Source organism: Lolium rigidum, unplaced genomic scaffold, assembly GCF_022539505.1.
Source record: "Lolium rigidum isolate FL_2022 unplaced genomic scaffold, APGP_CSIRO_Lrig_0.1 contig_24242_1, whole genome shotgun sequence".
NCBI classification, from domain to species: domain Eukaryota; kingdom Viridiplantae; phylum Streptophyta; class Magnoliopsida; order Poales; family Poaceae; genus Lolium; species Lolium rigidum.
This window is the reverse complement of record NW_025900020.1, coordinates 186563-208736: the sequence shown is the minus strand read 5'-3', so window position 1 is coordinate 208736 and position 22174 is coordinate 186563. Positions and strand designations below refer to the sequence as shown.

At 45.8% G+C, this 22174-nt stretch overlaps 1 protein-coding gene across 1 annotated transcript in view; it reads right to left on the bottom strand.

Moving 5' to 3' along the window:
* Window positions 1–2381, bottom strand: part of LOC124680655 (putative U-box domain-containing protein 53) — a 29193-nt gene extending 26812 nt beyond the window's left edge. Inside the window, exons 1-4 of the mRNA XM_047215718.1 lie at window positions 2138–2381; window positions 1822–1922; window positions 1564–1718; window positions 81–207 (exon numbers count right to left, since the gene is read on the bottom strand). Of these exons, the coding sequence (XP_047071674.1) occupies window positions 81–207; window positions 1564–1718; window positions 1822–1922; window positions 2138–2381 (627 nt within the window). The remainder of the gene's footprint in view (window positions 1–80; window positions 208–1563; window positions 1719–1821; window positions 1923–2137) is intronic.
* Window positions 2382–22174: the final 19793 nt, after the last annotated feature.

Here is a 22174-nt window from a genome sequence, read left to right as displayed (position 1 = left end):
ATACAAACCCTCACATGGGGATCAAAAGGGGGGAAAGAAGGGGGAATACAGTATCAGTTATGTAATGATCAATGGATTACCTCATCCAGAATTTGTCTACCAAGTTTATCAGTTGGTGGTGTATTTTCGACAAGAATTTCCAAAGCGCCAAGCAAAGCCCTCAGAGTGACATAAACTTTTTCCATTTTCATATCACTAGCCCCCATCCTTGTCATAGCACAAAAAAATTGAATACTTGTGATCACGCGCAACAACAAAAAGCTGCAGATTATAACCTTAAGAAAGAAGGCAAACTTAGCATCAAAACTGCGCATACATCGGTACTTCGAAACGAATTTCAAACCATAGTGGATTTTGTAAATCAATGTGCATGTGCAGCCCTTGCCTATGTCATCTAGCTGCGTATCAAGATCCGTGATAGCTCATAATTCTCATTTTCTAGCAACTTCTTTATCTGTTCTTCCCAAACTAAACAATTAACTTTGCAGGCCAATGAAATTAGAACCACGATATTTGAAAAAAAATCAGATATTTGGGTGCACCACAAATATATAAATGAGATTATTATGAATAGTTTAGCAATATCACAATATCATTTTATGTATTTATGTGCAACAAAAAATCCAAAATAAATCACAGATTGTAGTTCTAATGTGTCGTTAACCTGCAAAGTTTCAAGTTTCTACACTATTTCATTTTTTAGAATCAAAAGAGAGAAACTTGTTCGTATGAATGTCAACACGGAAATGGGTGTTTAGATAAAACGTGCACCTGCATGAGGGCCCTATCACAACATCTCCATTTCAAATCTAAAGGAATGACCTGAACCGACGTCAATGTACGCATGCTGAGAATAGACATGGCTTCTCTACTGTTATGTTGTCCCTAACACGTTAAAGTGGTAGAAGTCAATTGGTCATTATCCATGATATTTCAAATAAGTTGATTGGTGTTGGATACGGGAAAAATGTTTTATGACTACAGTGATGCAAAAGGAAGCTTGTCTAGACTGTGGCATATACTTTAGCATGTCATGTTGGATGTTATTATTGGCAGGACATGGATGTAGGTTTAGTATAGCACTATCTTTGTTCCAATAAATAAGGCTTATAAAAGTCAAAGTATGTGAAGTTTAACCAAGCTTTTAGAATAAAGCATTAACATGTACAATGCAAAATCAATATCATTAGATACATCATGAGTATTTTCATATGATATCTATATAAATAGTGTAGTTGTTAATATTATTTTAAAAAATTGGTCAAAGTTTATTAGCTTGACTTAAAAGAAAACATTATTCATTTAAATAGAGAAGGTATGTGATATGACACTGGTAACGGTCAGTATTTTCGGCTACAGTCAACTTACCAGACAGACTGAAACCCGGCCCATGGTAAGTGTTATTTAATATCTACCGATTTGGTCGCCAATTTTAACCAAAGGTTGAAACTAAATAACTTTTAGAGCAGAAAAAAAAGGACTATGTACAGAACATGGTATCCATCAATGTCAGTGAGAAAGAAGACCACTCAATGTACGTAAGAGAACATAGGGAACACATACTCTGTACCAAAAGTTCCAGATTCCCATAGTTTCCACGGCTCTACGTGCATGCCATCAGCCCGGAGCATACTCATATATTCCAGGTAGAAGTTCCACAAAATCTTGGTGTCATTTTGTCGGTCTATTTTCCCCCCGTCCTTCTGTGCATGTTTTTGCTGCAGATACCATGGCAGGCACATAAAGTTATACCGTGATATAGAAGTGAAGCCATTAGCTAGCTTCAAAAGATACATGAAGCAGAGCGAGCAAAAAACGTACCCTTATCACGGACGACAGCGCTGTGTTGAACATTAAAGGACCTAGCCCATCACTACTGCTCGGATCCAGATTTGCAGCGATAGAGTATGCTTGCTCACAAACTGTGGGAAGTAAGATGACTTTCAGGGATATGATGTGGAAGAAGCTTGCGCAAGTGAAATTTTCGAGGGGCAGTCAGCTAGATCCGGTCCACAAATTAACCCAAAACTAAGAAAGAAATATTAACGCCTTTTCCGTATCTGTAATCATCTAAGCTCCCCGGAAAAAAAATGTAATCATCTAAGCTGTAAAACGCAGATGAGAAGAAAAGGCGTACGGATCCGGGCGATATTGGTGTCGCCGCCATCGATGTCATGCACCGCCTCCATGATCTGCTTGCATGTGGTGGCCCTCCGATCGGAGTACGGCACCTTGGTGTCAAGCTCGGTGCGGTCACGCTTGAGAGCCGCACGCACGAGCCGCTCCCAGTTCTCGGTCGGCGACGGCGGCCTGGACGACTTGAGAACCACACGCACGAGCCGCTCCCAGTTCTCGGTCGGCGACGGCCTGGACGACGACATTGTGGCGAGGCTAGAGGAGGCGGAGGATCGATTCAAAAGCAAAAGGGGAAACTGATTACTAGTAACTGAGCCTCTCGGTACAAAATAATACTACTACTACACTATACGGACTACAGAGTGTTTGCCGAGATGTAGTTCCTACTTCGTACTTTGTACATCAAGGAACGGGTCAACTGCTCTCGAATAAAAAAAAATTAGCATCTGAGATTCCTCAATACAATATCCAATTTACGTTAGACACTGACACATCTAACTTAAACATTTCCTTACCATGTGAAACCGGTTATCAGGTCCAAGGTTTTCACGTGGCCATGTCTCTCTCACTCATGGCGATTTGGATGTTGATGTCAGTATCTTGGATCTGTTAAGGCAAAGTCCAGCAGCCCGACGAAAATGAACATAAACGGGCCTAAATTTACATCGCGAATATGTGCATGGACGCAGCGCGTGTCCGCGCCCTATCATCATCGGCCCGCCTGGCAGCGGCCACGAGGCCGCATCGTTTTAGTCTCTTCGCTTTTGTGCCTGCGTGTGCCGCAGCATTCGCCATTAGTGGCACATGGCTTTGAGTCCCATGCCCGTTATTAAAAGAACACTGGCAACATCCTGACATCGTCCACACATCTACTCCCTGCTCCATGTCCCCAGTTGCCCTATTCCTTGCTCCCACCACACCGACGCCATAGTGCTCCACTGCCTCTTCATGGGGGAGAACAAGAAGAAGAGTGACCATGATTTATGGTCGTACCACATTATCTAGCTACGTTGATTGTAGAGCTCCCCCGAGTCTGCTCCACAGCTGGACATATTGCCAGAGGGCGAGAGCGCGACGCGCACCAACTATGTCTAAGGTCCAACTGCACTCCACCAACGCCTGCTACACTGTATGCCGCCCCTACGATGCTTGGGGATCAACGCATATACTTCCGGCACAATCTCACGAATGGATTGACCATCCCCCAATTTGTCCTCCTAGAACAGGGTGGATGTCCCGTCACCTACCACCATTGAGGTGGAGGCAGTGAAGACCTCCAGCTCTGCCTTGAAGAATTGCATATCAAGCCCGCGCCAAGGTTGCAGGGGGTCGGTCCTCATCCTCACGGCCAGCGGACCCTTAGGCTGATAGTGGTGTGATCCCTCTCTACCAAAATGTAGTGCTTAATTTTTTTAAGTCAAACGATGTAAAATTTGATCAAGTATGTAGAAAAAATATTAATATATTAAATACCAAATCAATACTATTAAATTTTCTATGATGTATATTTTCATATGGTACACATTTGGTATGGTAGATGTAGATATTTTTTTCAAAAAACATACTCAAACTTAATATCAATTGACTTTAAAAAAAATTATATGCTCTATATTTTGGCAAGGAGTGAGTGATTGGGAAAAACATGTTCAGTTTCCTTGGATTGCTACATCAGCTTCTATCTAGAGTACAAGGGTTTTGACAGGCTGAGAGCATCTTCAACGGGGCGACGCATTTCGGACGCCTAAATTATCTGTGTGCGTCCGTTTGCGTCCCGTGGAAGCGAAAATGACCGTTTTTGTCCGCGCGTTCGTTTGCGCCTGTGGTGGCCCAGCGTACCACTGCATGGTGTAGTATACAAGTCGTTGACATAATACAAGTGAAACACCGTTCCACTCATATTACATCCCTCAGAGTGGTACAACAGAAACATATGCGAGTCTAAGGCATGTCTATAGAATGATACATGAACTGTTTACAGAAGATCAACACAGCCTCCTACTTTACAGTGAGGTAAAACCTCAAATAAAGTTTTAGAAGAACGACTCGTAGTCTATCTTATTGCTATCACTATCTCCAGAGATACTAGGCTTGCACTAGTAGGAAAAGCCTCATCAGTGGCGCACGAAAATAGGCTTCTGTGGCGCACGGGAGGTGCGCCACAGAAACGTCGCCACAAAAATAAGGTTTCTGTGGCGCATCTGGCAGTGCGCCACAGAATTAAGGTTTCTGTGGCGCACTGTGTCCGGTGCGCCACAGAAATAAGTAGTTCTGTGGCGCATGTGTTATCGCTGCGCCACAGAAATAGGTGCGCCACAGAATTATGTATTGGTGCGCCACATAACAATCTACAGGTATACTCGATTTTGTGCTCCCTGGTGTATTATACAGGTTTTATACTGGTTTTATACACCGTATACAGGTTATATACTGATATAATATAGACAGATATAATATGGACATATATAATCATCACATCATCATCACATTACTTAGAGCCCGATCGAGTTATACATATAGCTCCATACAACTCATAATCCATGCAAATTAAGAAAGTTCTCATCATCTCTAGATACAAACGAAGTGACACCGGCCGCCGCCTACACTAGGATGAAATAGAGTACCGCCGCGACGATGGTGAGCAAGAGCGAGAGCACAAGGAAGGTCTTCATCTTGCTCTTGTTCGCTTGGTGCGCCCTCCACTTGGCAACCGCCTCGTGTCTAGTCGGGTACCCTTTGTAGCAGCTTGCCGCTGAACTTGTGCACCTGTTTCTTGCACTCCTCCCACTCCTCGTACACTCCCGGAACCCGCCCCTCGAACACGACGTAGTACGTCATCTCTATGGACACAAGGCATATTAGTATATAACGCAATGGAAAGAGTTAGAGGGTTCACATGCATACATATTCACAAGAATTAAAGCAAGGAAATAATAATAAACCTAAAAGAAATATAGCATCGGTATCACATAAGTAATATGGTTCAACGATAACGACTACAATAGTAATTGAAGTCCAACAACGACGACCACCGTTTCGAGCAAATTAAGCAAGTTTAGTTTACAACACGGTACAAATTGTCCATCGATTCAAAGTAATGCTAGGCACACCGGCCTCGGTCAACGAGACATCTTCTTGAGCGGCTCCGGGAACGGATTGTACAAGTCCTTCGTCGTCCACGTCCTTCCATCACCCTGCCTATGTAGGCGTTCTTCGATATCCCTCTTAGACAACGCTCTGGCTGCGTGTAAGAGCCCCGATCCGTTGGATACATCTTGTAAGATAATTTCCGAGAGCTTTACTTGGATGCGATGGAAGTCTTCTCTAAGATCATCATCACTGATTTCCCCCGATATTTTAATGGGGTCTCGCTTACTAGGTGGCAGAGACATCATCTCTGCATCCTCGACAAACCCTTTAAGGTGATGGAGGACATAGAAGGCCTCCTTAATGCTGCCAGCTGGCTGCTTGATACAAGGGAAGTCGATCACGTGCTTGAACCCGATCTTTTAGTGTCCGGCCTGATATATTGCCCATTCTTGTCGAAGGTGCCTCCATTTTTGGAGTAGCCAAGGATAGCCTCATCGAGAACACCCCTTATTCTCTTGTAGTCTTTCTTCGTCGTCGTACTCGACGAGTCGAAATACTTGGGCTAGTGACCACTTTGGATCTAGGATGATGAGTGTGCAGTATTTGTCCCTGCTCAACACATGCAATTGAAATGGAATGTTGGAAATGATCGGCAATGGAAGAAATATATAAGAAAGCATAAGTTACGACGGCCGTGAGCGGATGTGTACTTACTCGGGAAAGACGAGCGGAAGAATGGTGTTGCTCTCTTTGTGCATGAGCATGAAGTTCGGAGGTACCGCACCGCCTTGGTACGTGTCCTTGAGCCGTCCTGGAGCTGGCTATCGCGCATGTAGTAGGGATCCGCTACCGCGATGTGGCGGGGTCTCTCTCTGTTGATCTTCATCTGAAGATTGATCGCGTATAGGTGGACCAAGTTATAGTCGAGCCATTTCGAGTGAAATAGATTGAAGACGTCCTCGAACGCTATGAAGAAGATATCCGCGGGGTCTTCATTGACGAAGTTCTGGTCGGACGGCACCTTGACCGAGAACACCGGGTAATTTGGATCCTTTTCTTTAAGAAGGACGCTCTCTTGATAATGAATAGAGTGCTGCAAAGGGAGCATTTGTCCACTTGCGAGGTGTTCCATGTCGGGAGGCGGTATAGGTTTACCGGCTTCATGACACCGGGGCAAGCCATCCGGTGTAGGTGGTACCATGTCGTCGGCCCGGATCCTCTTAGGAGCAGGCTGGCTCGAAGATGCGCCCTTCTTGGCTCCTCTCTTCCTTCCCTTCTTCACCTGACCTACTGGGGGTGCTTGTGGTGCTGATGGTGGTGCTTCGGGTGCTGGTGGTGCTTCTGAGGTTGCTGGGGTTGATTTGGGTGGCTCCCCGATGATCGTCTTACGCAGCGTGTTAGGGCTGAAAACGGTAGCATGCTTGACTTGAGCTGGATTGCCAGCCTCCGGAGGAGTGTCTTGAGAAAGACCCATGAAGACCAGGCGCTGCTTCGTGACCGTAGGGGGACGACTAAGTTGATCGCCGTGTGTGCGGAAGGCTTGTTCATCCATAGGAGGCATGTACATATCTTGGCTGCAGGCGCCAGTGTTGATGTAGGCATCGATGTCATCATCATCATCTACATCGTTGCCATCAAGTGGCGCCATGTCCTGGACCTTAGGTGGTGGCGGTTGCGATGCCGCCGCTTGGCGTACCGTGCGTCTAGTAGACGGTCGTTGCGGTAGCGCTCCCAACAACTGTTTGTGGCGTCTGGTGGTGACGGCGATCGTCGGTTCCTTCCGGGTGGCGGCGGCGACCGCCGGTTCCTTCTGGGTAGTGGGGCGGCGACCGCCGTTTCCTTAAGGGTGTCATCGGCGCCGGCGATCTTGGGCCGGATGATAGGGGAGGTGGCGCCGGTGCTTTTCTTACCACTCGGAAGACCCCCCCCGCACGAATCTGGTTCTTCGGCCATGTCATAAGCCATGAGGTGCAATCCCCAAGGGGCAAAACGTCGCCTTCGTCCGTGCCCGGAGGTTGAAGGGGGGATGGCGTAGCGGTACTCCGGCACTACCATTACCAACTTGACCTTCGCCACATCTTCCGCCAATGTAGCGCCGTGCATAACGCGGGAAGCCATGACATAGCCGCTAGCAACTTCCACCAACTTGCAGCCGGGCTCCACCGTTTGCAGAAGTATGCATTGTTCATCCTGAGTCAGGGGCGCCATGTTGGGCATCGTGAGATGGCAGTCACGAAAGGCATATATAGTTAAAGAAGATGACGCGAAGGAGTAACTAATGAGTTTACCTCCTTGATGGCGTCGATCTCGGCTACTGTCGATACAAGGGCGGCGGTTGGGGGCGTCGATGCGACCAGTTGGAGCTGCGGCGGCGGTTGGAGCTGCGGCGTCGGGTGGAGCGGCGGCGTCTGGTGGAGCCCCGACGCCGGCGTCGGGTGGAGCGGCACCGTCGGCGACACGTGGAAGCTTGAGTTGCTGCCGCTGATGCTGGGCACATGTATCGGCCCCACTTGACCTCCCGCATTCCAAGCAGCTAACCCCTCCATCAACCCGGGGGGATGATCTGCCGGATCTTCTCGTCCAATAACTTGTTCATCATCTCCGTGTTCTCCACGAGCTTTTCGGCCACCAGCTTCTCTAGTGACTCCACCTTCTTCTTCAGCTCCCGAACCTCGGATTTATCCTTAGCCGACGACCTCCTCTCCAGCTTTCTCGTCTTGGCATCCGATCCGTAGTACTCGGATAGCTTCATACTTGTGCCAAAGCCGGACACACGGCCACCCGACGTCGGTGGCTTGTCTAGCTCCCTCTCCTTGTATTTGTTCATCGCCCTGTTGAAAGGCGTGTCCCACGGTTCCGTCGACCCCTGGGACGACGGGCCAGCCTTCGTCAACTCTTCATCCTTCAGACAAAGGAACTTAAGGTTAGCCCATTTGGCTTCATTGCCTAATAAGATGAGCGAAATAATATAGAACTATCCTTACCAGGTACTTCTCGAAATCCCTCACGTCTTCGTGATCCGTAATAAATTCCCCCGTCTCCCAGTCTAAGTAGTAGCGGGACCGGACAAAGTTCCTAGCCTGTTCATCCTGGATTTTGTGCCAGGGGTTTTCTTTCCCCAGACGTACCATCTCGGCATCCTCCTTGTCCCAAGTGGGCTGTTTTCCTCGGTAACCGCCGCTTCCGCAATGGTGGGTCCCTGATACGTCTCCGACGTATCGATAATTTCTTATGTTCCATGCCACATTATTGATGATATCTACATGTTTTATGCATACTTTATGTCATATTTATGCGTTTTCCCGAACTAACCTATTGACGAGATGCCGAAGGGCCAGTTGCTGTTTTCTGCTGTTTTTGGTTTCAGAAATCCTAGTAAGGAAATATTCTCGGAATCGGACGAAATCAACGCCCAGCATCTTAGGATTGCATGAAGCTTCCAGAACACCCGAGAGCTGCCAGACGGGGGCCACAGGCCCACCAAACAGTAGGCCGGCGCGGCCAAGGGGGGGGGGGCCGCGCCCCCCTGCTGTGTCGTCACCTCGTTGACCTTCTGACGCCGCCTCTTCGCCTATATAAAGGTCCCTGGCCTAAAACACGAGACGGAAAAGCCACGGTACGAGAAACCTTCCAGAGCCGCCGCCATCGCGAAGCCAAGATCTGGGGGACAGGAGTCTCTGTTCCGGCACGCCGCCGGGACGGGGAAGTGCCCCCGGAAGGCTTCTCCATCGACACCACCGCCATCTTCATCAACGCTGCTGTCTCCCATGAGGAGGGAGTAGTTCTTCCTCGAGGCTAAGGGCTGTACCGGTAGCTATGTGGTTAATCTCTCTCCTATGTACTTCAATACAATAATCTCATGAGCTGCCTTACATGATTGAGATTCATATGATGATGCTTGTAATCTAGATGTCATTATGCTAGTCAAGTGGATTTTACTTATGTGATCTCCGGAGACTCCTTGTCCCACGTGTGTAAAGGTGACAGTGTGTGCACCGTGTGGGTCTCTTAGGCTATATTTCACTGAATACTTATTCACTGTTATGTCCCTTTATGATTGCAATGTGTTTTGTATCACAATATATCTGCGTGCTACTCTAGTGATGTTATTAAAGTAGTTTATTCCTCCTGCACGGTGTAATGGTGACAGTGTGTGCATCGTGTAGTACTTGGCGTAGGCTATGATTGTGATCTCTTGTAGATTATGAAGTTAACTATTGCTATGATAGTATTGATGTGATCTATGCCTCCTTTCGTAGCGTGAAGGTGACGAGTGTGCATGCTATGTTAGTACTTGGTTTGGTTATGTTGATCTGTTATGCACTCTAAGGTTATTTAAATATGAACATTGAATATTGTGGAGCTTGTTAACTCCGGCATTGAGGGTTCGTGTAATCCTACACAGTTAGTGGTGTTCATCATCCAACAAGAGGGTGTAGAGTCTAGCATCTATCTATTTATTCTGTTATGTGATCAATGTTGAGAGTGTCCACTAGTGAAAGTATGATCCCTAGGCCTTGTTCCTAAATATCGCTATCGCTGCTTGTTTACTTGTTTCTATCGCTTGTTTACTTCCTGCAATATTACTACCATCAACCGCACGCCAGACAAGCACTTTTCACGCGCCGTACTACTCGCTCATATTCATTCATACCACTTGTATTTCACTATCTCTTCGCCGAACTAGTGCACCTATTAGGTGTGTTGGGGACACAAGAGACTTCTTGCTTTGTGGTTGCGGGGTTGCATGAGAGGGATATCTTTGACCTCTTCCTCCCCGAGTTCGATAAACCTTGGGTGATCCACTTAAGGGAAACTTGCTGCTGTTCTACAAACCTCTGCTCTTGGAGGCCCAACACTGTCTACAAGAATAGAAGCACCCGTAGACATCAAGCTATTTTCTGGCGCCGTTGCCGGGGAGGAAAGGTAAACGGCACTCACACACCGGATCCCGGCAACGAAGCTATTTTCTGGCGCCGTTGCCGGGGAGGAAAGGTAAAAGGCACTCATACTCCGGTCCCAGGTAACTAAGTACTTTTCTGTTGCCGTTGTGTGTATGCTCGAAGCTATTTCCTTTAGATCCTGCAATTGCATCTTTTTGTCTCTTGTTTTACACTAGTAAGGCTTAATGGAAGACAAAAACAAAATGAGAGATCTTTATGAACTTTATCTGGAATTTGGACATGATGTGTTTGAAGAGAAAATTAAAAAACCCATGGAACTTATGCATGCTAATGGGAATGTTATTAGTATGAATGCTTTGAACACCATTGTTGCTAATGCTATGGAAGAATTTAAGCTTGGGGAGGTCGGTTTTGATGAAAATGATCTCTTTAGTCCTCCGGGTATTGAGGAGAAAGTTTATGTTGATTATGATATGCCTCCTATTTATGATGATTATAATGATAGTGGTCTTTTGGTGCCACCTACTATGGAGGATAAGTTTAATTATGATTACAATATGCCTCCTATATTTGATGATGAGAATAATAATGATAGCTACTTTGTTGAATTTGCTCCCACTACAACTAATAAAATTGATTATGCTTATGTGGAGAGTAATGATACTTTTATGCATGTGAATAAGAATGCTTTATGTGATACTTATATTGTTGAGTTTGTTCATGATGCCTCTGAAAGTTATTATGAGAGAGGAAAATATGGTTGTAGAAATTTTCATGTTACTAAAACACCTCTCTATATGCTGAAATTTTTGAAGTTACTCTTGTTTTATCTTCCTATGCTTGTTACTTTGCTCTTCATGAACTTGTTTATTTACAAGATTCCTATGCATAGGAAGCATGTTAGGCTTAAATTTGTTTCGAATTTGCTTCTTGATGCTCTCTTTTGCTTCAACTCTTATTTCTTGGGAGTGCATCATTAAAATTACTGAGCCCATCTTAATGGCTATAAAGAAAGCACTTCTTGGGAGATAACCCATGTTTTTATTTTGCTACAGTACTTTTGTTTTATATTTGAGTCTTGGAAGTTGTTACTACTGTAGCAACCTCTCCTTATCTTATTTTATTGCATTGTTGTGCCAAGTAAAGTCTTTGATAGCAAGGTTCATACTAGATTTGGATTATTGCGCAGAAACAGATTTCTGTCTGTCACGAATCTGGGCAGAATTCTCTGTAGGTAACTCATAAAAATCTGCCAATTTACGTGCGTGATCCTCAGATATTTACGCAACTTTCATTCAATTTGGGCATTTTCATCTGAGCAAGTCTGGTGCCATTTTAAAATTCGTCTTTACGGACTGTTCTGTTTTGATAGATTCTGCCTTTTATTTCGCATTGCCTCTTTTGCTGTGTTGGATGGATTCCTTTGTTCCATTGACTTCCAGTAGCTTTGTGCAATGTCCAGAAGTGTTAAGAATGATTGTGTCACCTCTGAACATGTGAATTTTTGATTATGCACTAACCCTCTAATGAGTTTATTTCGAGTTTGGTGTGGAGGAAGTTTTCAAGGGTCAAGAGAGGAGGATGATATACTATGATCAAGAAGAGTGAAAAGTCTAAGCTTGGGGATGCCCCGGTGGTTCATCCCTGCATATTTCAAGAAGACTCAAGCGTCTAAGCTTGGGGATGCCCAAGGCATCCCCTTCTTCATCGACAACTTATCAGGTTTCTTCTCTTGAAACTATATTTTTATTCGGTCACATCTTATGTACTTTACTTGGAGCGTCTATTTGTTTTTGTTTTTGTTTTTGTTTGAATAAATGCTTGTGTGGGAGAGAGACACGCTCCGCTGGTTCATATGAACACATGTGTTCTTAGCTTTTAATGTTCATGGCGAAGGTTGAAACTCGCTTCGTTAATTGTTATATGGTTGGAAACGGGAAATGCTACATGTAGTAATTGATAAAATGTCTTGAATAATTTGATACTTGGCAATTGTTGTGCTCATGTTTAAGCTCTTGCATCATATACTTTGCACCCATTAATGAAGAAATACATAGAGCTTGCTAAAATTTGGTTTGCATAATTGGTCTCTCTAAGGTCTAGATAATTTCTAGTAAAGAGTTTGAACAACAAGGAAGACGGTGTAGAGTCTTATAATGTTTACAATATGTCTTTTATGTGAGTTTTGCTGCACCGGTTCATCCTTGTGTTTGTTTCAAATAACCTTGCTAGCCTAAACCTTGTATCGAGAGGGAATACTTCTCATGCATCCAAAATCCTTGAGCCAACCACTATGCCATTTGTGTCCACCATACCTACCTACTACATGGTATTTCTCCGCCATTTCAAAGTAAATTGCTTGAGTGCTACCTTTAAAATTTCCATTCTTTACCTTTGCAATATATAGCTCATGGGACAAATAGCTTAAAAACTATTGTGGTATTGAATATGTACTTATGCACTTTATCTCTTATTAAGTCGTTTGTTGTGCGATAACCATGTTCCTGGGGACGCCATCAACTACTCTTTGTTGAATATCATGTGAGTTGCTATGCATGTCCGTCTTGTCTCGAAGTAAGGGAGATTTACCACTCATTTAATGGTTAGAGCATGCATACTTGTTAGAGAAGAACATTGGGCCGCTAACTAAAGCCATGAATCATGGTGGAAGTTTCAGTTTTGGACATATATCCTCAATCTCATATGAGAACATTAATTGTTGCTAAATGCTTATGCATTAAAGAGGAGTCCATTATCCGTTGTCTATGTTGTCCCGGTATGGATGTCTAAGTTGAGAATAATCAAAAGCGAGAAATCCAAATGCGAGCTTTCTCCTTAGACCTTTGTACAGGGCGGCATAGAGGTACCCCTTTGTGACACTTGGTTAAAACATGTGTATTGCGATGACAATCCCGGTAATCCAAGCTAATTAGGACAAGGTGCGGGCACTATTAGTATACTATGCATGAGGCTTGCAACTTGTAAGATATAATTTACATGATACATATGCTTTATTACTACCGTTGACAAAATTGTTTCTTGTTTTCAAAACCAAAGCTCTAGCACAAATATAGCAATCAATGCTTCCCTCTGCGAAGGGCCTTTCTTTTACTTTTATGATTGCAATGTGTTTTGTATCACAATATATCTGCGTGCTACTCTAGTGATGTTATTAAAGTAGTTTATTCCTCCTGCACGGTGTAATGGTGACAGTGTGTGCATCGTGTAGTACTTGGCGTAGGCTATGATTGTGATCTCTTGTAGATTATGAAGTTAACTATTGCTATGATAGTATTGATGTGATCTATGCCTCCTTTCGTAGCGTGAAGGTGACAGTGTACATGCTATGTTAGTACTTGGTTTGGTTATGTTGATCTGTTATGCACTCTAAGGTTATTTAAATATGAACATTGAATATTGTGGAGCTTGTTAACTCCGGCATTGAGGGTTCGTGTAATCCTACACGGTTAGTGGTGTTCATCATCCAACAAGAGGGTGTAGAGTCTAGCATCTATCTATTTATTCTCGTTATGTGATCAATGTTGAGAGTGTCCACTAGTGAAAGTATGATCCCTAGGCCTTGTTCCTAAATATCGCTATCGCTGCTTGTTTACTTGTTTTACTTGCTTGTTTACTTCCTGCAATATTACTACCATCAATCGCACGCCAGCAAGCACTTTTCTCGGCGCCGTACTACTTGCTCATATTCATTCATACCACTTGTATTTCACTATCTCTTCGCCGAACTAGTGCACCTATTAGGTGTGTTGGGGACACAAGAGACTTCTTGCTTTGTGGTTGCAGGGTTGCATGAGAGGGATATCTTTGACCTCTTCCTCCCTGAGTTCGATAAACCTTGGGTGATCCACTTAAGGGAAACTTGCTGCTGTTCTACAAACCTCTGCTCTTGGAGGCCCAACACTGTCTACAAGAATAGAAGCACCCGTAGACATCAGTCCCTAAGTTCAAATCCCGCATTTTCTTCCCCCAGGCGGTCCATTTTTTAACAGTGTCACTCTCTAAGTAAGACTTGAATGCATTAAAGTCTTCTAAGGAGAGCGACGGGTCTTTGCTACTTATCCTCTCCCAGCTTTCACCGTCCTCGATCTTTCTCTTCAGCCGGTTCTTCCGAGCTTGCTCAAGGCGGTGCTCATCTTCGTGAGAGCTAAAGAGTCCACCTTCTTATTGAACGGCTCCGGGAACGTGTATCGTTGTTGAAGCTTCTGGAGGAGGGATTGGGCGATAGCCTCGTTCTCCTTGCTTATGAGGTCCTGAGTTAGGATCGGCACGGTTTCACGGACGATGCACCCTAGTTGCATGCCGTACCGTTTGGCAACCCACGAAGGCTCCATCGGTAGGCCACTTTCGGAGACTACCGTGACAGCATCGGTGACGTTGGCGAGCACTTGCGGCCTCCGATCCCTCCTTGGCCTCCTCGCCGTCCTCTTCTTCTTACCCTCCTGAGGGTTGCCGCCGCTATCACCTTCCGTGCGGTTGGCCGCGTTCTCTTCACCGGTCGTCTCTTCACCGGTCTGGGCGGCGTCGTCCCAGGTATCGTCATCGTCGTCGGTGTCGGCGGCGGCCCCCCGGCCCTCTCCCTCGGAGGTGGCGTCCCGGCCCTCTCCCTCGGAGGCGGCGTCCCGGCCCTCTTCCTCATCGCCGGGCGACTCGGCGGCGGCCTTCCGGGGCTGCTCGTAGCCCTCCCAGAAGTCCTTGTTGGCCTCTCTCGCTTCTTCGTTCGGCTCCTGGGCTTAGAAGTGTTGCCCGACATGTTTATTTGCACTTCATTAAAAAGAGGCAACAAGTTAGTACAAAAGTCAACCAAAAAATTCGGCATGACTTTTGCTAATTTTTCTACGTAGGAGTGCCCATTTCTCAACCGAAACGGAAGTTAATCAACGCTTCGGGAGAAATGGGCAACTCAATGAAATCCCTGCAAAAATATCCACCATATATCGACCATACAAACTTGCCCATCTACAATACATCAAACAAAAGCCAACATAAACCTGGAGCATCTATTTCAGCATATTTTTTAACCTGGAGCAGTACAACAACAATGACTTTCTTAACCTGGAGCATCTACCACCTGGAGCACTACCACCTGGAGCACTACACAATCTGGAGCACTACACAACCTGGAGCACTACAAAAACCGGGCAGTACCATTGGTACAGCATATAGAGAACTGCACAAAAGAATATACAAGATAATGAGCATGAGCATGAGCATGATCATTTCATAAATGAATTCAAATAGTAGCATTTCATGTACTAGTAGCATTATAGAGCATAAACAAGCATACAAGCTTATAGAGCAAGCCAACCAAGTAGCTACTGCCAACATGTGACTTCAAATGAAAATGTTATTATTCCGGATATAATTAAATAGCGAAGCTTGAGCATCATATGGAAATGCTAGTGACTTCAAATGAAAATGCTATTACTCATAAATATACATTACAAAAGGCAGTAGCTAGTGACTTAAATTTTTTATAAATTCAAAGAGAATTATACCAATAGCTAATCAAATTTTAGTAGATAATTACTTAAATTTAAAAAGGCGATATAGAGCAAGCCAACCGAGTAGCTACGCCAACATTTGAGCATGAGCATCATTTAACCTTACATTACATACATTATTTCCTACCATCTGCATAGAAGCATTACATAAACCCTTTTATTCATCATTGCATGGAAGCATTACATCAACCCTTACATTACATAATTATTCAAACAACCTAGGACACACTAAAACTAGATGGCTGAAACTACAACTAACTACAACAAACTAGGATACCAAATCTTTGATTTTTTTCATGCCCTTCCTCAGCCAGCACAAGATAACTCCAGCTTTAACCTTTTCTTCAAGATTTGGTTCTACATAGTAGGGCAACACCTCTGTGGGTCCTCCTTCCCTCAACCGATGCTTATACTTTTTCGGTTTGATCATGCCCTTAGGTCCGGATTTTGGAACTCGGGAGAACTTGTGTAGTGTATGTGAACACACCTAGCTGGTTCAAGCCATCTGCTGCTTCTTCTTCCCTGAACCTGGCAGCAGAAGCTTCCCTCTCTTGCACACTTCTCCTACGATACACTAGCAACTTCTTGTCTGCCCTACCCATAGAAAAAGTCTTGGAAAGAGTGGCATCCCTAGAGCCAGAGGCACCAAGGGAGTGCTCCTCCTCTTTGCACTCCAGGACAGGTTGTCCATGTTTGGTGTGGTTTTCAGGTTCACTACACTAGGCATTTATATAGGATGGAGGGCATGCACGGAGGGTATGAGAACACAAGCTGAACAGGTTGTGTTACATAGGACAATGCCATCGGTTTCTTTTTTTGAATTGTGATGTCAATCCACAAGAGGGAGAATATTCTCCAAAATGGGTCAGAGACAAGCCATTGGGAATATTCCCCAAAATGGGTCAGGAGAGCCTGTCCATTCTTGCTAGGCAGAGGCATTTTTGGTTCAGAGGAATATTCTTGCTAGGGCAGAGGTGGCCAGAGGTGAATTAACCCAAGCATTTTATTTTTCTAAACCTAGGCAGTAGCATTTCATTTTATTAACCCAAGCATTTTCTTTTTCTAAACCTAAATTTTCTACTGCCAACAAAATAGCAAGAACTTTATTAGCTCTAGTGCAAGCAATGAATTAAAAAAAACAGCAACCAATGAATTAAAAAAAATAGCAAGCAATAAAAAACATATTGCAGTATCATTTCATCATTAGCTTGTTCATTTTTTCATTTGTATTAAAAAACATATTGCATTGTATTAAAAAACCATCTATGCATTTAATCATGTATTTAATCAGTGGTCATATGTGAACTAAAACCATCTATTTAATCAGTGGCCAAAGGTGAACTAAAACCATCTATGCATTCTTATCTTGCAACCAGGAAGCATGAGCATGATCATTTCATAAATGAATTCAAAACATAAAATGGCAGCAGGAGACACAAGTGATTCACTAGCACATGCAACACACACATGATCACTAACTCTCACCCTAATTCTGTTCTTACTAAATGACAAGATTAATATCTACATTTCTCTGCCAATTCGAAAACCTAAATCACATTCAAAACATTACCTAGCAGTAGTAAATTTGTATCTACATTCACTAACTACATTCAAAATTGTATAATTGTTTACTGCAAAACACAAGAGACCAATTAATTGTTTACTGCAAAACCAACATACCAAACATATAAACAAATAATTCACATTGCATTAGTATTTCTTCTTGTTTATTCAGCCTTCTTACATGAAATAATCTTCACTACATTGCATTAGGATTCAATCAGACGATTACATGGACAAATTCCAAGTTGCGAGCAAGAAGGAAATCGAGCAGGACGCTCGCGGTGGCAGGATTGGGGATGGGCACAAGGCAGTGAGGAGGGGGACAAGGGAGTGGGGACAGGGGAGAGGGGCTCTCACCGAATGGCGGCGGTGCAGGGTTGCGGTGGCGGCGACGTTGTCCTCCTCCTCCTCTGCGGTGGAGGCTCGGGCTCGCGCGTCCCTGCTCGGCGGCGGTGTGGCGGTCCTCCTCCTCCTCGATCTGCGGCGGCGGCTCGGGCTCGGGCGTCCTGCTCGGCGGTGGCGTGGCGGTCCTCCTCCTCCTCGGCGGCGGTGGCGTGGCGGTCCTCCTCCTCCTCGGCGGCGCTAGGCGGTGGCGGTGGTTGCGAGAGCAGAGTGGTGGGCGCTAGGGTTGGCTCGTCGGGGAAGAACTGTTTCTGAGTGGGGAAGAAAGAAACGAGTCGATTATTTCACCAAGTGTCTAAATTCTGTGGCGCACCACCTATACATGCGCTACAGAACTAAGCATTCTATGGCGCACCAGCTTAGACATGCGCCACAGAATTCCTTAATTCTGTGGCGCACCCAAAGGGGCGTGCGCCACAGAATTTAGACACTTAGCAAAACAAAACGGGTTACTGCTGTGTCCTGACAGATACTTAGCACTAGCCTAGTGGTTAAGGCCAATGTTAGCCCATTAGTAGCCAGGTTCGAACCCTGGCTACCACACAATTTTTCTTCCTTTTTTTTCATCTTTTAGTTACATTTCAATAAATAACACAACATTATTTAGTAATTAGTAGGGAATTATAAATTACTTGTCTCATACAAACATGTTCTTGTTTCTCTCACACACACATGCATGTACTTGTCTAACACACACACTCACACACATGTGATAGACCAAAAAAAGATCTTCTTCGTCCCGGCTCCGAGCTCTAGCGTCTCTTCGCAATCTTCTTTCCCTTTCGGTTGTTGGCGGTTGAATACTTTATGCCGGCCACCTTGAGATTTCTTCGCGTGAACGGACAACCTTTAGAGGGTAGGGAGGTCTTCCTTCTTACTTTACTAGTAGTAGGCATGTCGAAGTGCTCGTCGAATTCCTCCTCCATCTTCGGGTCACCGTTCTTGTCCAAGTCTTCCTCGTTGGCGTCTCCTTGCATTCCTATGATGCTCCTCTTGCCCCTCCTCACGACAACACGGCTAGGCCTCGACGGATCGGTGATGAAGAAGCATTGGTCAACTTGGCTACCGAGTACCCATGGCTCATTTTTCGCGGATGCGTTCTTCGATTTTGCATCGGGTATAACCATGGTTGTGAAATATCGGCCTTCTTTTTCGACCTTCTTGGCCCATCTCACACGAAACATTGGCACCGTCTCTCCATAGTAATTGAGCTCCCATATCTCCTCGATCCTTCCAAAAAATCTTTCCTTGACATTAGTCTCGTCATCGGCGTATGACGAGCATAGTTACTCCTGAGTTTTGATTTTCACTATTTCTGTCCTTTTCCTCGGTGTAGAATCACGTAACCGTTGATGTCGTACCCCCGATAGGTCCTTACGTTATGCGCGGGTCCCTGTGATAAGGTGTATATGAGTTTTTCATCTTCGGTAGAAGGCCTTTTTCTCCGTGCTTCAACCGGTTGAGTTTGCTTGAACCAACGCGTGAAGCCGGAGTTGTGCTTTTTGGTTACGTCTCCCATCTTCCTCGGCCGGCCCATATCGATGTAATTCTGCTCGACCATGCTTTTGTGCTCTTGCACGAAAGGTTCGATCAGTTTTAAGTGTTGTAGCGCGACCCGGTGAGCCATGTCAAAGTCGTCGCGTCGATTTTCAATGCCGACATGGACTGAGCGGTAGCCCTCACGGTGACCGACTCCAGCGAGCCTCCCGAGGTGCGTCCTGGGGGGTAGACCAACATGATCCTCGTCGTCCTCGGTGCTTAGATAATTCTGGAAGAAGGAGATGCACTCGTAGGTTAGAAACCCCTTGGCCATGCTTGCGTCTGGACGGGCCCTATTGCGAACGTATCCTTTCATGACACCGTTCTGCCTTTCGAAAGGCATCATGTTGTGGAGGAACGTTGGGCCGAGCTGCTTGATGTCTTCAACGACATGGAGAAGGAGATGGACGCATATATCACAGAATGCAGGCGGGAAGTAAATCTCGAGCTCACATAGTATCACCACAATCTCATCTTGTAGCATCTTGAGCTGCCTCACGCCGATCGACTTCCTGGTGATAACGTCAAAAAAGTTGCAAAGGCCAAACAGCGTATCACGGACGTGCTCGTCCATTATGCCTCGGATCGCAACGGGAAGTATCTGCGTCATTAGCACGTGGCAATCGTGAGACTTCATCCCGGTGAACCTCTTCTTCGCTACGTCCGGATATCTCGCTTATATTCCCCGAGTAACCGTGAGGAACTTTCACTCCTAGGAGGCACCTGAAAAACTGCTCGAGCTCCTCCGGACTCGTTGTGAAGCGAGCGGCGGGAAGCTGCACCGCGTTCTTCTTAGCCCTTTTGCGGAGACGTTGAGTCCCTTCCGTCTGATCATCATCATCATCATCATCATCGTCGTCGTCAGTATCGGGGGCTTGAAGATCTTTCCTGATGCCAAAATGTTTAAGATCGTATCTTGCTTTCGGTCCATCCTTGGACTTTTCCGAGTTGCAAAGAGTGCCAAGCAGACTCTCGGTAACGTTCTTCGTAATGTGCATGACATCGAGGCTGTGGGGCGTGTGGAGGACCTTCCAGTACTCCAAGTCGTGGAAAACAGACCTCGCTTTCCATACACCGAGCAGCGGCTCGGCTTCGGTCGCTTCTTTCCCGGCGCCGGGCACTCCTTCCAATTTTTCGGAAGATCATCGATTTCTGCGCCGCTCCTCGGGCGTGGGGGTCCATCGGGCTCATCTTTACCATTGAACGGATCACCGCGTTTTCTCCACGGGTGATCCAAGCGAAGCCACCTTCGAGCACCCGGGTAGACGGTTTTCGAGGACCCGGGATCCCTTGGTAGTTGTAGATGCGGGGTATCGTCCATGCACTTCACACAGCCGTTGAATCCGTGGCCGACCTGGGCAGATACATATGCGTAACCAGGATAGTCCGTGACCGTCGTGATCAACGCGGCTCTCATATCGAAATAAGTTCTAGTGTAGGTGTCCCACGTACGGGGTGGCGTCTTCCACAATGTCTCTAACTCCTCTTTCAGCAGCCCGAGATACAAATGCATGTCGACACCTGGTTGTTTCGGCCCCTGAATGAGAATACTCAGGTGTATGTACCTTTGCTTGGTGCACAGCCACGGAGGTAGGTTGTAAGGCCATACAAACACAGAGCCAGGTGCTATGCGTGCTACTCCGGTTGCCGAACGGATTGAGTCCATCGGTGCTCATACCCAGCCTGATGTTCCTTGCGTCGCCCCGAACCTAGGGAAGGCGATGTCCAATGCTTGCCACCGTCCAGGCGTCCGAAGGGTGTGTCGAGCATATAGCCCATCTCCGGATCTTCTTCGGGCTTCCGCCTTTCCGCGTGCCATTGCATGAGCTTTGCTTCCTTAGGGTCCACGAAATACCGCTGCGGACGGGGAGTGATAGGAAAGTACCATACCACTTTTCGAGGTACCTTCTTGTTCCCAACCTTGTACCGTCCGTGGCCACACACCGGACATGTGGTTCTGTCCTTGTACTCGCACCTATAAATCACACAATCATTAATGCAGGCGTGGTATTTTTCGTGCGGTAGGTCAAGGGGACACACGACTTTCTTGGCCTCCTCGGTACTACTTGGCAATGTGTTCCCCTCCGGGAGACGATCGTGCCAGAATTTTAAGTTCTTGCTGAAGCTGGAATCGGTCCACTTGTTTTGCGTCTTCATCTGCAGGTAATCAAGCGTTACATGCAAGCGCGTATCCTGCGGACGACACCCAGGAAAGATCGGAGTCATCCCGTCTTTCTCCATTTGCGACAGCTTGGCTCTCTCTCTAGCTGCAACTCTATCGTTGCTCGTCTCCTGGAGGAGAAGATCTTGAACATGAGAGTCCCGCAAGGCCGAAATTAGCGGGGTCGCGCCGGAATCTTCTTCTTCATCATGATGATGTTCTCCGCCGGCATCTTCTTCTTCATGATGATCTTCTCCGCCGACTTCTTCTTCATGATGATAGTCCCCGTCGGCATGATGATAGTCTTCTTCATGATGATAGTCATCTCGCTCGACATGGTCTTCATGCGCACCATTTGATGGGGTTAGCCGCACCCGAGTTTGCATGATCGACACGGACATCTTATCTGGCGCCTATTGTTCCGAATCATGTCCTCCTTCGCGTCTATCTTGTATCTAGAGATTCGAGCGGAACTCATCGAGAGGACCATGCTTGCCTGCAAATGGTATACATAGAACAGGAAATTAGAACCGCACCAAATGCACACACATGCATGGGCCGTACCTCTCCTCAAGGTATTACATGGAGCGGAAAAATTCGGCATGACCTCTCCTCAAAGTAGGACATATGGGTAGTGCAAAATTTGCCGAAACGGAAATGAATCAACATTTTGGCAAACATCCATGCACCACACCGGCACACACACAAGCGCTTTACCTGCAACAAGCATCCATACACACGACGGCCACACAAGATCTACAAGCATATGCATGTCTCCTCCAAGCATATGTATGTCTCCTCCAACTACTCACCTTCTAGATTCGATACCGAGACGAGACCGCGATCGATGAGTTCGAGAG